This window comes from Manis pentadactyla, chromosome 5, assembly GCF_030020395.1.
Source record: "Manis pentadactyla isolate mManPen7 chromosome 5, mManPen7.hap1, whole genome shotgun sequence".
Lineage (NCBI taxonomy): Eukaryota > Metazoa > Chordata > Mammalia > Pholidota > Manidae > Manis > Manis pentadactyla.
Window position 1 is genome coordinate 30,063,439 of NC_080023.1, and position 15,936 is coordinate 30,079,374.

General features: G+C 35.6%; 1 protein-coding gene across 8 annotated transcripts in view; it reads right to left on the reverse strand.

The window, feature by feature from the left end:
- ARAP2 (ArfGAP with RhoGAP domain, ankyrin repeat and PH domain 2) overlaps positions 1 to 15,936 on the reverse strand; it is a 200,516-nt gene that overhangs the window by 67,989 nt on the left and 116,591 nt on the right. For all 8 annotated transcript variants that reach the window (XM_036908436.2, XM_036908437.2, XM_036908438.2 and 5 more), the window contains exons 20-23: positions 11,180 to 11,343; positions 6,786 to 6,998; positions 3,448 to 3,553; positions 1,092 to 1,239 (exon numbers count right to left, since the gene is read on the reverse strand). In XM_036908436.2, the coding sequence (XP_036764331.2) occupies positions 1,092 to 1,239; positions 3,448 to 3,553; positions 6,786 to 6,998; positions 11,180 to 11,343 (631 nt within the window). The remainder of the gene's footprint in view (positions 1 to 1,091; positions 1,240 to 3,447; positions 3,554 to 6,785; positions 6,999 to 11,179; positions 11,344 to 15,936) is intronic.

Sequence of the window (15,936 nt, forward strand, 5' to 3'; positions counted from 1 at the left end):
GAAGATAACCGCTTATTTTTTATTAATGTAGCAGTACAAAAATAGAAAAGACAGCATGTAAAGCCACACTTTTTTTCTAATTTTTCATTTCTCAGCATCAGAATTATGCAAAGAAATTGCTATTGATCAAATATAGTGGACATACATAGAAAGAAATAAAAAGGAGATTAAAGAGCAAAGAGAATCCAACATCTCTAGTGTCCATTCCTATGTAAACTAAGATACAAATTGTGCTATTTTATTAAAATACAGTTTCTTTTCCTTTGCTAAGGAATCCTGTGATCAGTTATAGGAATGTAAGAACTCTAGAAACAGTAACCTATTACATTAATCCATTTGATTTCATCTGGTATACCCATAGCACCCCCCTACCCCAAAAAGTCTTATGCAATACCATTTAATAGAATGCCCCCAAAATAGAATGACAAAACTGAGATGCCAGAAGTAGTTAGTGATAAAGCTGGACCTGCCACCCAGAACCTCTATATTCCCTCCATGTTCAAATCCTGGGCTTATTTCCTTTATTTGTACCTCTTTGAACTAAGAAATCATCCTTACTCTCTTTCCTAATAAAATATGAAAACAGTAACCTCATAAAGTAGCAAATTGAAAAGTCAAATAATTAGAACAGAGTGTGACAGTAAAAGCCACAGAATATTATTCCAGAATTATATTTTTTTTCCAATTCATGCACTATTAAAACACTAAATGCTTTCAATTGCAGAATTTATCATCATGGTGTTTATTACCGAATTTGTGAAATTCATATTTCACACCTATAACTAGACATACTTAATGCATACAAATACTGAGGAGAAAAACACCCAACACCCATAAACACTATAAATGGAAATATTTTGTCCAACAGACACCAGATGGTGAAAAAGCTTTGAAATCAGCCAAATTTAAAAGAATGGCTATAGCTTAAAAAGCTACTTAAAGCTAACAAAATTGAAGATCATGTAACTATCCTTTATTTTCTTTATTTTTAAATATTCATAAAGACCTGAATAAAAAACATCCTAAAATATATTCTTTAATTTGCAAACAGTAACATCAAAGCCATTTTAACAAGGGCAAGAAATATTTACCTCAAATATTTCAACATAATTATTAATTAAGTCTTCAATTACATTCACTTCTTCACTAGTTTGCCCCTTAGTTTGAAATAAACAGGATGAAAAGACCAAGGCCAAATTATGGGCATTCATGTGATTGATTTCTGAGCATTTCTGAACCCTGTTAGAGAAAAGCACAGCTTATTAGGGCACACTTCTATTTGAAAATTCCACATAACTGTAAGTCATAATACACATTTATCATTCTTTTTAAACACACACACACTGAAGAACTCTGATATAAAAGGTGTAGTGGTGATTTAAAGGAAAATACATTGTTCTTTCTTCCAAGTAGCTTACGGTCTAGGTTAAAACATAAGAAAAAACTCCTGTTAAAGGAGATATTATTGCACCTTACAAAGCAGTACTTGATTGTTGATTTAGGAGAGACCCACCATATCCAAACAATTCCAGATAAAGGGACAGCCTGTGGCCAAGGTGTAAAGGTGTGCTTGCACAGTGGTGCAAAATGACTTGAGAGACTGAATGAAATAAGGAAAGGTAACAAATGAAAGAAGGAGAAAGGGGCAATAGGTAAGCAGGAAACAAGGCAAGAAAGGAATTGGGAGGCATATTATTGAGAGTTCCAAATTTAAGGTTCAAGCCTGGTCTCAATTTTCCAGCAAGTGTCCATCCAGTAAAAAAATACCTGGCAGCATATGTTTCTATGGTTGTTCAAAATAGGATACTATCACTTCAAAGGCAAACAATTAATTAAAAAATGTGATTACACTTTTACTGGATATTACTAAAAATGGCTTTTTATAATGAACAGAAATGAACAGAGTAATCAACTCTCCCAATCAGTGGGCTGAAACACTTGGGTGTTACAAAGAACATTTAAAATATTCACAAATGTTAAGTTTAAAGTGATTTAAAAAAAATTACAGCCATCATCCCAATAAAAGGAAATAAACATTGATAAAATGCATAAGATGAAAACTATAAGTGATACACAGAAATATCTGTTAATGCTCTTTGTCTCTAATTGTATATATAGCAGCTGCTTGATTGCCTATCTAATTACATTTGCAAACTTTTAAAATACATACTAAAAATGAGAGACCAACTCCATGAAAGGAATAAAGCAAGACTAAGGTAGGTATACATATCTATAAAGAGCAGAGAGATTCTAGTAGGTACAAGAAAAAGTGAGTAAATGTGACAGCAATATATATGATAATGTATGAGACTCACAATAAAATGCCAAACTGCACAGCAGAGAAAGAGCAAGTACAATCATCATATATGATTTACAAGATGCAAAAGGAATTGCAAGTTAATAAGAGGATGTAATAATTATGGATATCCTTTTCAACACCGTTTGTGTACTTTATCATATGGGCCTGGAAAATTTATCTGCATGTTGGCCTCTGTCACTAGAATCTAAGCATCTCACAGTCAGGGACTTTGCTTTAGTCACACTGTAGTGTGTAATAAATATATGGGGAGTGGATTAAGTAAATGTTAGTCATGCAGAAAGTGATCTGTTAACTAGGGCAGGGATGGAATTTAATGCTAAATCAACCTGACCTTACCCAAACTGACCTCTCAAACTTCTGATGACACTATCATGCAATTCCATCTTTCCTGAGACCTCGGTCTGCAATGGCATTCTCCTGTCACACTCTTCACCTCTCTTCTGTTTCTGTAACTGCCTGAATTTCTGACATAAAGTATGTACAATACAGTATTTTCCTTTTCTTCCTCTCTCTCTCTACCCTCATGTGTAGCATTCCTGAGAGTTCCCCACTCAGCCCACTCACTCTCTTCTCACTCAGCCCTTCTCATCAGAAGACCCAAGGAAACTGTTCCCTAAATTAGTTCCCCTGCCTTTATTCTAACCTCTGCCCAGTCCATCCATTACATGGGTTATTGCCCTAAAACAGACAAGATCAGTCACTCCTTATCACTCTGAGGAATAAAATCCAAATGTTTTGGCATGAGCAACAGAGCCTTGTACAACCTCCTTCCAGCCAACTACAAATCATCTGTCTCAGCACACCTGTTCCCTAGAAAATCTCCTTCACTCACTTCTCATACTTATCTTTCATGTCCAGCTCATTTGTCCCTTCCGATTTGAGAATGCTGTACAGGACTACATCTGATTCATTTCAGAAACTCTTCAGTGTTGTTTATCATAGATGGCATCTTAATTACAGGAAAAGATGCTAAAGAGATAGCTTAATGAGGATTTCGTTTTGGAACCATTCTTAAGATATGGTAAAAGATTCAGAGTCACAGGCAGAAGGTGAACTACAGTAGTTAAAGAAATGGCTCACTGAGTGCCATGTATAAAATGTCTAGAAAAGTTCATGAACCCACCCACCTGTAAAGGTGTTCAATTACAGCTGCCAGGGTTGCTCGGTTGACCCCTGGAAGAGTACGTATGAATGCTCCATACTTTTTAATTCTTTCCTTGTCATCTTGGGTATCTATACGTTAAACAAACAAATAAAACAACAACAAAGAACAACTTTAGGTATAAACTTACAATCTGCATTACAAATTTGCCTTTTAACAGTATATTAAAACAATATTCACAATTGTATTTCACTGATACAATCAAGTTCAACAGAAAAAAATGTTCAACTTTCTCTCATTCTGGAAAACTGCATAAACATTCCACAGCTGTGCACTATTGCTCTTACATTTTCTAATTAAAAATGAAGCACTTTCAAAACCTAAGGTTGTATTTTACCTTCTACTGAATGGAATATTGAATGCCACTTAATAGGAATATATTCAATTAATAACTCAAACTGGAGTACAAATTGAAAAGATAAGCCAAAGGTATTTCAATTATGACTATGGGCAGACTTCATTATTTTTATTTGAAAATGACATTTCTGATCTTTTTTTCTTGCGAATCATAAAAATCTTCCCCAAACTATGAATCATCCCAGAGCTATGAACTGTGTATTACCCTACAGAACCATGTAAAGGGCCTTTTACCAGCCCTGGTACTTTCAACATTTTGGAAAAGGTAAGGGGACAGTAAAAGAACTCAGGTGCAGGCCCTGATAATTATTATACAGACGGAGGTGAATGGACCGTTGGCCTTGGTCATGGACAGAACTTGGTTAGCTCTAGAGAGGAAGATGAGAAGGAATTAACCTCTACCCTCCTATCTCCAAGAAGTCAAATACTGTACACATTAGACATAGGAACCCCAAAAGTTCTACACTCTAGAAGATATGTAGTAGTGGTTTGGCCTAATCTACTAGCTTGCATGGGGAATAAAAGGCCTTTTCTTGAAATAAATAACTTGTGCTGGCTTTGTAACTCAAGAGGATTGTGCTTATATCTTCCCTCTCAATACCCAACTCTCTTTGGAAACAAGATTTTTTCATTTTCTGCTTAGTTCCACCTATTCCATTCACAGAAAGCCAGCAGCACATCAATGATTCTTTAAAAGTATACGGTCACTTGTAAAGGGCATTAGGAATGCCTGAGGAGGTAAGAGACTGGGACACATCTGTGACATCTGTGAAGGACACTCTTCAAAACTGCACCTGATGCTTATTTTGCACTGATTGAGCCTGCATGTGAGTGAGATCTATAAACGTAAATGTGGTCTCATCGACTTAACTGCACTAGTAGATGACTCTAAAAGCAAGAAGGGAAAACACCCAATTATGTACAAAGACTGTACTGAAAGTAAATTAAAATTATCTACTATCCTGAGTACAATGCCAACACTTACCCTTGCCCTTGTGTCATCCAGTTTCTCACTGTAGAGGTAATTGTAGTTATTCAATAAAATGTAATACTATTACACTTGCAACAAGAACTTAGGCTAGTACAGCACATTTTTACAAATCTTTTAAGAAGAAAATATGTAATATTTTCAAAATAAAGTTTAAGCAATTTGAAAGTAAAACTGAAGATAGAATTCAGGTCAGATAGAAAATACAGTGAATTATTCAACTACTTCATTCACCAGACAATTTAATAGTGTTCTTAGAGAACAGATCATACATCCTATAAATAGGTGGCATGCCACTGCAAGGCATGCTTCACCTTAGGTACACAGGAGGACCCAGGAGAGCTCTCATATGAGATCACCCAGAGAGTTCTGGTTTACCTTCGTCAGATCAACCAAAGGTACTTTTGACAGGTCAGGGTGCACTACCCTGGATCCAAAAGCAAAGAAACTTTAGGGCTCTTTGATCCAGTGTCCAAAGCCTTCACCATGTAAATTCTCAAAGAATTCACATCTAAGTGAAGGGTGAACACATTTCTCTCTGACACATGCTACCATTTCCCAACTACCTCCTCCTGGTTGACTGACAGCATTAAAGACATCTTTGTCATTGAATTTGACAACTTTAGCAAAAGCATATGTGTCATAAATTTTTGATAACTGATTTTACAATAAAGACAAACTGTCTTTATAAAATAGAGATTCTATAAATAGCTTCATAATTATAAACTACAATAAAAATCTTAAGGCAAAAATGAGGGTGACAAGGTAATTGGGCTTAAAGAGATGTATTATATTATTTCATATTTTATATTCCAGAAAATTATACAGTCATCTCTTTTTGTAACTGAAGTTAAACCTATTGATTTAAGAAATATCAGGAAGCAAATAAAGAACTTCTGAATTAGACAGTTAAATTATGAAAAGCTTTATTTTAATAACAATATGACTTTCTTCTTGTTGATACATAATAAGGGTCATTCTTGGGGTAATTTCCAAACTGGGTTTTCGTGACATTTCAGAATTAATCCCTTTAAATTTCCTATTTATATTTTAGATCAAGTGACTACTTTCAATGGAAAAAAATCTATGTCTCAACCAAAAAAAAATCATACAGTCAAATTCAAAGGTGATTTTCAAAAAATATCTTGAAACACATTTAATGTCTGAGAGAAATATATTACTAAATTACAGCATAATTCAATAACATAAAAACTGAAAAACATGAAGACTGAAAATCATCACTTTGAAAATATTGTGGGCATACAGGAATGTCTGTGGTTTATAATAAAGATTATGTGATAGGTGTGGGGACAAGAAAGATAGGATTGAAGGTAATGTTTCTATTTAAAAGTCTTTACTGTTGTAATGTTCCTATGAAAGGAGTTATTTTGAATTAATGGATGTTAAATATAGGTTTTATTGAAAGCAATTTGATCAAGTAAGCAATTCAATAAACTTTTCTAGGGTTATTTCTTAAAAAGGTTTTCCTACAGTGTAGCAAAACTTTTTTGCTTCATTTTAGACAGGGTCCAGGGAAAATAAAGAAAGAAAGAGTAAAAAAATGTTATGTACTCCAAAGAGGGAGAAAAAAATAGAAGAAAGCCAGGAGAGTCATACTGGGAAATCAAGTAAAACGAATCTCATACTACACCTTTATTTTAATCTTACTGAGAAATTCACAGCATATACTTGACTTGACTATAACACTTCCAAAGTTAAAGCAAAGCAGAAACTAAGAAATCACTGAAAACTAGGTATTACCATTAGATGGTATTTAGCAATTATTTATAAATTCCTTTTGAGGTAGATATAAACAAGTATGGATATTTACATTTTCTGTTCTGTGCCATTATGTACATTGTTCCTCCCAATTAAGTATTCAGATTATCAGACTTTTAAAAATCTAATTATCAAATTATAAGGCAAGCATTTAGTACATTCTGTATTAAATGTATTACCTAAGGCAGAGATCCAATATGGATAGAGTTCCTTAGTAAGAAGTGCATCATCGATGTCAGAGAGAAAACTTTTCAACACGCCTGTCACATCTTCAAGCTGATGTTTTCCAGCTCTCAATTTAAAGCTTCTTGCATCCTTTTTGAAATTCTCCAGGAGTTCACTTACGTGCAGAGGATCACCACTCTTTTGATAGATAAATTTGCACCCTAAACCTTTGTTAGGAAAAAGAAAGGTTACATGAAAATGTCTAAAATCAAAATTCACTTTATTATCTTAGAACGTTTGTGTTGGGATGATAGGCAAGAGGAAATCATTATCCAAGAGTTGATAAAAGCACGCATGAGAAGAGGTCTCCCCGCCTCCTAATTTTAGCACTGAAAATGTAAACCCATGAGCAAGCTGCCCCAACCTCAGCTTTTAGCAAGCTCCTGCTCAGCCTCCCACCAGTGCCTCACGCTATCTTTCTCTCATGTTCTCATACCACAAGTGCCCTACCTTCTTTCAGTCTCCTACAATACAATTTGCCTCTGGGACAAATTTCCTGAGTCCTCTGCCCTCATTTATGCACTGGTTTCTGTCTGTTCCCGCCTTTATCTTCTTTTAGACAAAGAGTTGGATCATTCCCTTTTCAAAGTGATTATCAAGTGCCCCACATAAAACAAGAGTGTTGGTTAGTAGGAGGTAGAGTAGTGATGATGATGATGTGAATAAAAAATAATGCCCCTTTCTTTGCCTTCTACCAGGTCTCCTGTCTCCCTTCCTCCGCAAACAAAGCTTTTTGATTACTTATTCTTTCTACCGTCTCACATTCCTGTTAATCCTTGAACCACACAATGTTGCTTCTGTGCTCAGTTCCTACTCTATTGGGTCCAGCTTCATCAAGAGCATCAACCCTACTTTCTAGATGCTTTTCAGTCTTTACCTAATGAGAATCCCTGCAGTGTTGGACGCTCCGAATGAATCCCTGCTACACTGCCTTTAAGAGCATGGCTTTCATGACATTATGACCTTGCATCCCTTTGCCTCTTCCTCACGACTATCCTTCCAGGTCTTCTATTATTCTGCTCTCTACTATTTACTGATGAATCCAGATATCTGCTCTCAATCTCTCCTCTTTCCCATTTCCAAAATTCTCTGGGTGAACCTATCCACCTTCCTCACTTCAACTATCACATATACACTTTCACTCAGATTTTAATTTCTAAGATTTCGAACACACACACATTTTAATATACATATACTGTATAAATATACATGCAACACACATATCCACGCCAAACTACATACAGACAGATCAAAATAACCTGAGGAATTAATTCCCCTGCCCCAGTCACCGCTTCCCATCCCAATCCCAATATGCTGTTTATCTTGTTCCTGTAGCTCAACATACGGCACTCCTTCCTCCCCAGTCCTTTATAAGACAGCACTTTTCTTTCTCATTTACCACATTAAAAAAAATACCATCACATACACTTTTCATCACGGCCTCACTTTCAAAACTGTCCCCTTTTTCCCATCCGCATGCTATTATCTGGTGCCCTCAATTCCTCACTACATTTTTACAACTCCCTGCCCCTATTCTTGTGCAGCCCTCCTGTCTGCCTGGACAATAGCAGTGCATTCTGAGATACAGATCTGTTGGTATTACCAACATGTTTAAAAATCTGGATATCACCTTCCCACTCCCTGGTGGGAAAGTGTGAGGATTTTGTTATGATATATAAGACCCAGCGTGAATTAGCCTAACCCTTCTGCCTCTTTTATCTCACTGCTCTTCTCACATTATACTCAGACCACATTTAACTACACAAAGTTCCCTGAACAGACAACTTCCTGCTGACTCCACTCAGGGGCACACACGGTTTCTTCCTCCTAGAAGCCCTCTCCATTCTTCGCCTCACTAGCTCCTATTTTCTCTTAAGACTCATGGAAGTCTCACCCATGGAAGCCCTCCATGGCCACACTTATTCTGGATGAAATCGCCCTCACACCACGGACACCCACACCAACTCCTGAACCTCTCTACCACAGAATTTTGTAAACTTTAGCTGTAACTATCTGTCCACTTGTTTGTCCTTGATTCACATCCTGGAAGGCAAGGATCATGTCTTATTCTCTGTATACAGAAGCTATAAAGTGCCTTGAAGAACACAGTGGGTATTCAACAAATGACTACTTAATTCAAGAATAAGCAAATTCTACAAAAAACAATGGTGTCCAAATTTCTGATATGTTACGTCCCTAAGTGAGTGAATTTCTAATAGCTGGTACTCAAATGTTTAGTTAACTGAATGTGAATTTGAACATAGTTTCATTTTTATAAGTGAAAATAGTTTTCCTGAAGAACTACTGGAATTCATTTAAAAAACTCTAAAAATTATACAATCAACTCGATCAAGTTCAAATCTTGATACCAGGAACACAAAATGCTGACTTTTAGATTTTAACCCAAAGGTTAAAAAGAAGGAACTTCAAAATAACTGCAATCCTAAGGGCTCTGAGCAGACCACCTGCATCACTATAATCAGTAAATCACTGGGCATTCTCTATGGTCTTATCAAATCTTCCCTTCTATATATGCTGTAACTTCAGGGTTTTCCCCATGTTCTGCTCATAAAAAAGAAAAAAAAGCATGTAAGAAAGTCTTTCATTGGCTTTATTACTTTAATATGCAAGTTAATGTACCTTCTGCTAGAGTTACAAAGTAGTTATAATGTATGAAATTTAGTTGAAAACAATCTAATGCTTAATGATTTTAAATTCAAAGAAACACCACAAAGAAACTTCTGATTTCCCTAGAGAAACATTAAATTGGATACACTCGAGCTACTCAAGTTATTTTAATCAATTTGTCAGCTTAATAAAGACCCTATGCCTTTGTGAAACTAACATGATGTGAAAATTCCCAATGAGGTTATGTTCTTGCTAAAACATAATATGTGTGCAATTCACTTATATCTGCAAAATACAAGTATACTGACAGCGAATGGTAACAGATGAAGATAACCTTCTTCCTTGCCAATTTTCAAATAAACAGATGATTACAGTTGATAAGAAAAACATAGACATAGTACCATTCAAAGGAAATTCAGAGGGTAATGACCTCATAATGTGATCACGTATACATTTACAGAAGATACATAACTCAAACACAATGAGCCTCAATATTGATGATAACTGTACTTGGATTACATATGGGATAGGTAAAATATTAAAATGGCACTCTTCCCAGAAGAAAATATATTAACATATACATATTATATTTAATCTCCAGGAATTATTTTCTACATAGCCTTTGTTTTATTTCTGACATTTAGTTACATATCAGTTTATTGTCAGTTCTCATACTGAAGTGCATGACTCATGGCTTTGTCTTTAACTTATTATTCCCACTGCTGTATTTCCAGTACCAAGATCAGCAGTGAGCACACAACAGACACTCAATAAATAAGGAACTAACTAAAAACACAATGTTTTACTGCAGCTTTCTCACTGATTATACCTTCTTTTCAAATTAAAAAGACCCAAGACACTTGTAACTCCAAGAGAACAAAAAGAGTTGATACACCTTCCAAAATACCAATCATTTCACTGTTAGGCATTTGTTATCTAAATCAATGGCATTTTACACAGATTGAAAGAGAGCAAATATTTTTATGTTAAAAATATAATTAAGACATTTCTACCTTTGAGGGCATTAAGGAAATATGTAACAGGAAGAAGGGATTTAAAGAATTCAAAGTAATTTGAAAAGAACCATCAAGAATAAAAGCATGTTTTATTTACTTTTCAGGCATATCTAAACATTTTAAATTAAAATAAAGCCGGGCCATGTAGATATCAATCAATATCTTTTTTTTTACCTAAAAACTATTCATAAAAATACCTGTTGCAATAAGTCAAAGCTATTACAATTAATAACTATGATTCTTAATATAAACATATGACCAATAGCATTATAAATGAAATACACATACATACTTTGTATGCCTGCCAACAAAAAGCAAATACTTTTACATATTTTCCCATGTTCTAAAAACATACTTAGACAGCCCATGGCATTCCCCTAGACTTTAATGAAGCTTGTGACCTCTGGAAAATACAGTCTTTAATCTACTTTTCATACATACTTAATTGTAAATTCTTTCAATCTGGTATTTAAAATGTGTATGCATGTAAAGGAAGGTGGATATGGTAAAAGTACATTTTACAATTTAAATGAGTTTTACTGGGAGAAGGAATGGCATTTAGCTCAACAGTGACTGTGCCTTTATTTTTCACTGGTGTACTACAAACAGAAAGGTTCTAATTCAGTCCAATGGAGGTACCACTTCAAAACTCTAAGAATGATATTATGAGTTCAGGGGCTGAATACAAACTCTGTAATACTTACCATACTGTGTAACAAATGCTATACAGCTGTTCACGATAATGGGAACGTCATTTTTGCTGAGCTGCTGATCTTGTAAGGCATTGCCATCTGTACCTGCTGCTTTCTCAATTGCAGTACGCCAGACTGTGAAATCCAACTTGGTATGCCCGTGGATGTATAATGCTCTGTAAAGTTTAAAAAGCATTTCAAATTAATTTTGCTTAAAAAGAGAAAAGTCTTACTTGAAGACAGATTATTCTTAAATACATATCAATGTGATCTTTCTTGCCCATCAGAAGAAAAACCCTCTGTCTACCTCTAGCTTTCACTCAATCCGTCGCCTGGACAGTCACGTCTCTCTACAGAGTAGAGGAAGTTCTCTGGATTCCTGGTCTCACCTCCCTTCATTCCCAACCCCTTTTATTATGTTGCTGTTTAACTGAACGGAAACTGCTCTGGCAAACACCACCAGTGAATTCTAATGGTTGTTTGTGGATGTATCTTTCAAGATATTAGAACTACTGATGATTTCATTTCTTAAAAAAGAAAGAAAGAAAAGAAAGTACCACCTGATCTGGCATTGGTAGTACTGTTCTTTCTGGATTTCCCTTCTATCTTGCTGGTCACTCGGTTTCTTTCTCAAGCTCACTTCCCCTTTTTGAAAATGAAGCTGTAACCTTGGAGCATTATATCTTGGAGCATTATTGGGTTGCTATCACTGCCCAACCCAAATGTTAGCTCTGTATTTGCTTCCTCTGTGACCTTGGACAATTTATCAACTTCCTTTGGGCCTCTGTTTCATCATTGGCAAAATGAGGATAATAGCACCTACCTCAGCACTCAAAAAAATATAATCTTAATACTAAGTATAGTGAACCATCATAATAAGTAATATTAACTTTTGGAAGCCTTCACCTTAATGTGCCACAAGCAGCTCAAGCCGTTCTCCCTCCCCACACCAAACTGGTAGCACAATTCTCCACTTATCCCACCAGGAATTCAGAACTGATCGTGAATTGCCTCCTCCCATCACTGCCACATGAATTCCACCACAATAATCCTGTTGATTCCAGTTCCCTGACATACGTGCGCTGCCTCTCTGTTCCACCAATGCCTTATTTCAGGTCTCCAGATGGCTTCGTGAGGTCACTGAAAACCCGACAGACCTCCTCTCCCTGCTCTCCACCTCGCTAACCCCTTCTGCTCAGAGCTGCCAGGAAGATGTGGCTAAAATGCAGCTAGTGACATTACTTGCCGATCACTGCCCTTCTACAGCTCTGGAGTTTTCTAGGGTGAAAGGCCTTCATAATCTGGCCTGTATTTTTCCCTCCAACACTACCATTCTTTATCAAACTCAAAACACATATTAAAAAACACCAAATCTTCTTACCTTTGTAATAAATATTTCCTCCAAAGAGGCTGGCTACTCCTACTCCTCTGTAAGTGTACTCCAGGTAGCCCACCCTGACGCTCTCCTCTAGGTGTCCTTCCTGTGCTTAGACTGTAACAGGTGTCCCTTCTTTACCCTGAATAGTTGCTTTGCCCATTATAGCATCTATTTCCTCTGTAAATGTTTTAGCTGCTAGAGCCCAAACTCTGCTCGGGCAAGCAAGGAAAGCATTTCAGTATCTCTAGTCATTAGAACAGTGCCTGCTGTTTAGCTTTAAGGGATTCTATCACTTTAAAGTATATGGTATCTCTAGATGTAAAATCTGATTTGAAACACAAGTGAGTTATCATGGATGTATTTAAGTATATTCACACCAAAGTAAAACAATTTGATCTTGATTTCAAACTATGAGAGCTACTTTGCATTCAGCTGCAATTAACTCTGGGTTGTTTTGTCTTGGGGGTGGAGGGGGTGATCTTTTCCATTCCTGAAAATTCACTGGTCCTAATTTTAAAAGAAAATAAAATTTCTTCTTTCTTTCCTTCAGTTCCTTTTCTTGAAATGCTCCTCTCAGAAGATAATGCTACCAGCCCCTCACTATACACTTCTAATATCTTCTCAACTTGCTATAAGGACCACTTCTTCACTGACATTTGTGTCTACAATCTTCTTCTCTTGCTTTCTAACATCTTTATCTACTGTTTTAATTTATCAAAGCCCCACAGCAGCCCTGACCTCCAGGTTTTTGTTATTTTTTAAGAATTCTGACACTTGCTCTAGCACTCCTGACACACTTTAGCCTTTTCATTTGTCTTACACCATCTTTAGCTCAAAAGCTTCTATTGTTGGGGCAATTTGTCTAAATGACGCTATGTAATAGTGAGTAACTTCTCTGAGAAATACCAAGCCCCTACATTACATAGACTTAATGAAAATTACATCTTGTTAAATTCAGGAGTTTGGGTAAAGAGAAAATTTTAACTTCTTTTGATTCTTAGTTTTTTTTTAACCTGACAATTAAGTCTAAATATTTTCAAAAATCTTTGAAACTGTTTGCTTATAAATCAACAACTACAATGGGTATTTCAGTAAGAAGTGGAAGAAATCCAACATATGATGGCCATCCTCCAGTTCCAGTATAACTGCATTAACTGTGAACATTTCACATTTTCTTTCTAGTCTGAAGAAACTGTGATGACAAGTTAAGCTGTCTCTTCATGAACTAGTGAGCGGTAGAACAAGTAATGACAAGTTAACTCCTGAACCAACTTGTAAAAGACGGAATCCTCGAACATATCATTTACAGCAGATGTTTGAGCATTTAATAGCATCAGTTCCAAAACTGCCCTCTCTATTGCTTATCTAAACTCTGTGCACACCTAACCAAGCATCAAGAGGTATTTTCAACGCAGATGCTGGCCAACTTTGTGAGCTCAAGTGTTACCAAATAACGATTTTATATTTCTGGATGAGAATTCAAAAGAAACATTCATTTACATCTTGAAATCTGAAAAGTTACTCTGAAGAACAATAATTACAGAGAAACAAATTATGCTATTTGTCCACTGCCCAAGCACACATTTTAAAAGGTGCTTCAAAACCATATAAAGAAACATTCTGACATCCTGTAATGAATCAAGACAGTTTAATAAGACCAGAAACCAAATCCCAGGACTAACAAAAACAATTTTCTCAAAATTGCAATATAAAAACCACAGAGTACAGACAATCATAGTTGAGCCTAGTTAACTGACAGGAACCCATAGTGTCTTCAAAAATAATATCAATACAATTGACTGTGTAAAAAATAAATGTACTTATGTGAAGAACATTTTAAGCACAACTAAAAAGCAAATAACACACTCCACAAATATGATGAAAAAAATAATGCATTAAGCATTTATACAAAAATAAAGACTACTAAGTCTTGTATAAGTTAGCATTTTTTTGGCCCAAAACATTCTGCTTTCATTTCTGAAAGACACTTTTTGCTGAATAGAACATTTTAGGTTAACAGCTGCTGGTTTGGTTATTTTGTTCTTGTTTTCAAACACTTCAAAAGATTTTTAAAAAGATTTCATTATATTGTTTTCTTGCTTGTACTGTTTCTGATAAGACACTCTTATCTTTGTCACCAATACTTCACGAGTCTTTCTTTCTCTGGTTCTTTGAAATTGTTTTTCTTCACACTGGTTTTCAGGAATTTGATTCTGATATCTTGATGAGATTCGTCTTTATCATACTTAAGATATGTCGATCTTAGTACATGTGTGGGTTTTATCAAATTCAGATAATATCGCCGTAATTCTTCAAAGATTTTTACTTTTACTCCTTTTTTCTCTTCTTGTTTTGGGATTTTAATTACACTTACATGAGACTTTTTGATGCTGTCCCATTGGTCACTGTTGGTTTTATTTAGTCATTTTTCCTCCGTGCTTAGGTTTTGGTAGTTTCTATCATCATGCCTTCACATCCACTGACCTTTTCTATGTGGAGTGTTCTCTTGTGTTAAGCTGATACAATGAAGTTTTCTTTTCAGACAGTGTCTTCAGCTTTAGAATATCTATTTCTCTGTTTGGTTCTTTTTTTTAGTTTTCCATTTTTTTCTCGTTATGTTTTCCTTCACATCTTTGAATAAATATTAATATTTGAAAATCATTGCTTAGCATCTTTGTGAAAACCATTCTCTCTCTCAATTCTGGGTCTGCTCCTGTCATTTGATTTGTGATTTACTATTTCATATCATTAGTAATTTTAGCCATATGTTAGACACTGTGAATGTTGACTGTCAGGACTGTGTTGTCTTCTTTAGAAAGTGTTGATTTTTTTCATCATTTGCCTGTTTGACTTCAGGCAACGAAATTACCTGTGGGGCACCTGATCCTTTTGTAAGTCTGCTTTTAAGCTTAATAAGGTAAAAAATATAGCAGCCTTTACCCAAAGGCTTTTAGAGTTAATACTGTGGTACTCTCTTCCCCAAATTTTAGCTAGTACAGGTTTCTGGAACTCCTGCCTCTATGTCTTTAATGTAGCAAAACCACCACATTCTGCTTGGTCTCCCCATTTCCTGTGCCATGGATTGGAAAGTGCCTACAGGTAGGGAGCTAAATGATCTGAAGCCTTGCTTCACTTGTCTCCCTTCTCTCCATGATCACAATCCTATCTGAAAGTAGTATGTTTCATATATTTTGTCTAGTGTGCTAGTTGTTTCAAAAGGGAGGGCACGTTCCATGCCAGTTAATTCTTCATAGACAGAAATCAAAGTCTGGCACATTTTATTTAGTCACTGCAAACATAAATCACCCTCATTTTAACTTTTGAAATATGGCATTTTTCCGCACCTTCAGATAAGCATCTGCTACAGAGATGAATTTTAGAAACAGGCAAT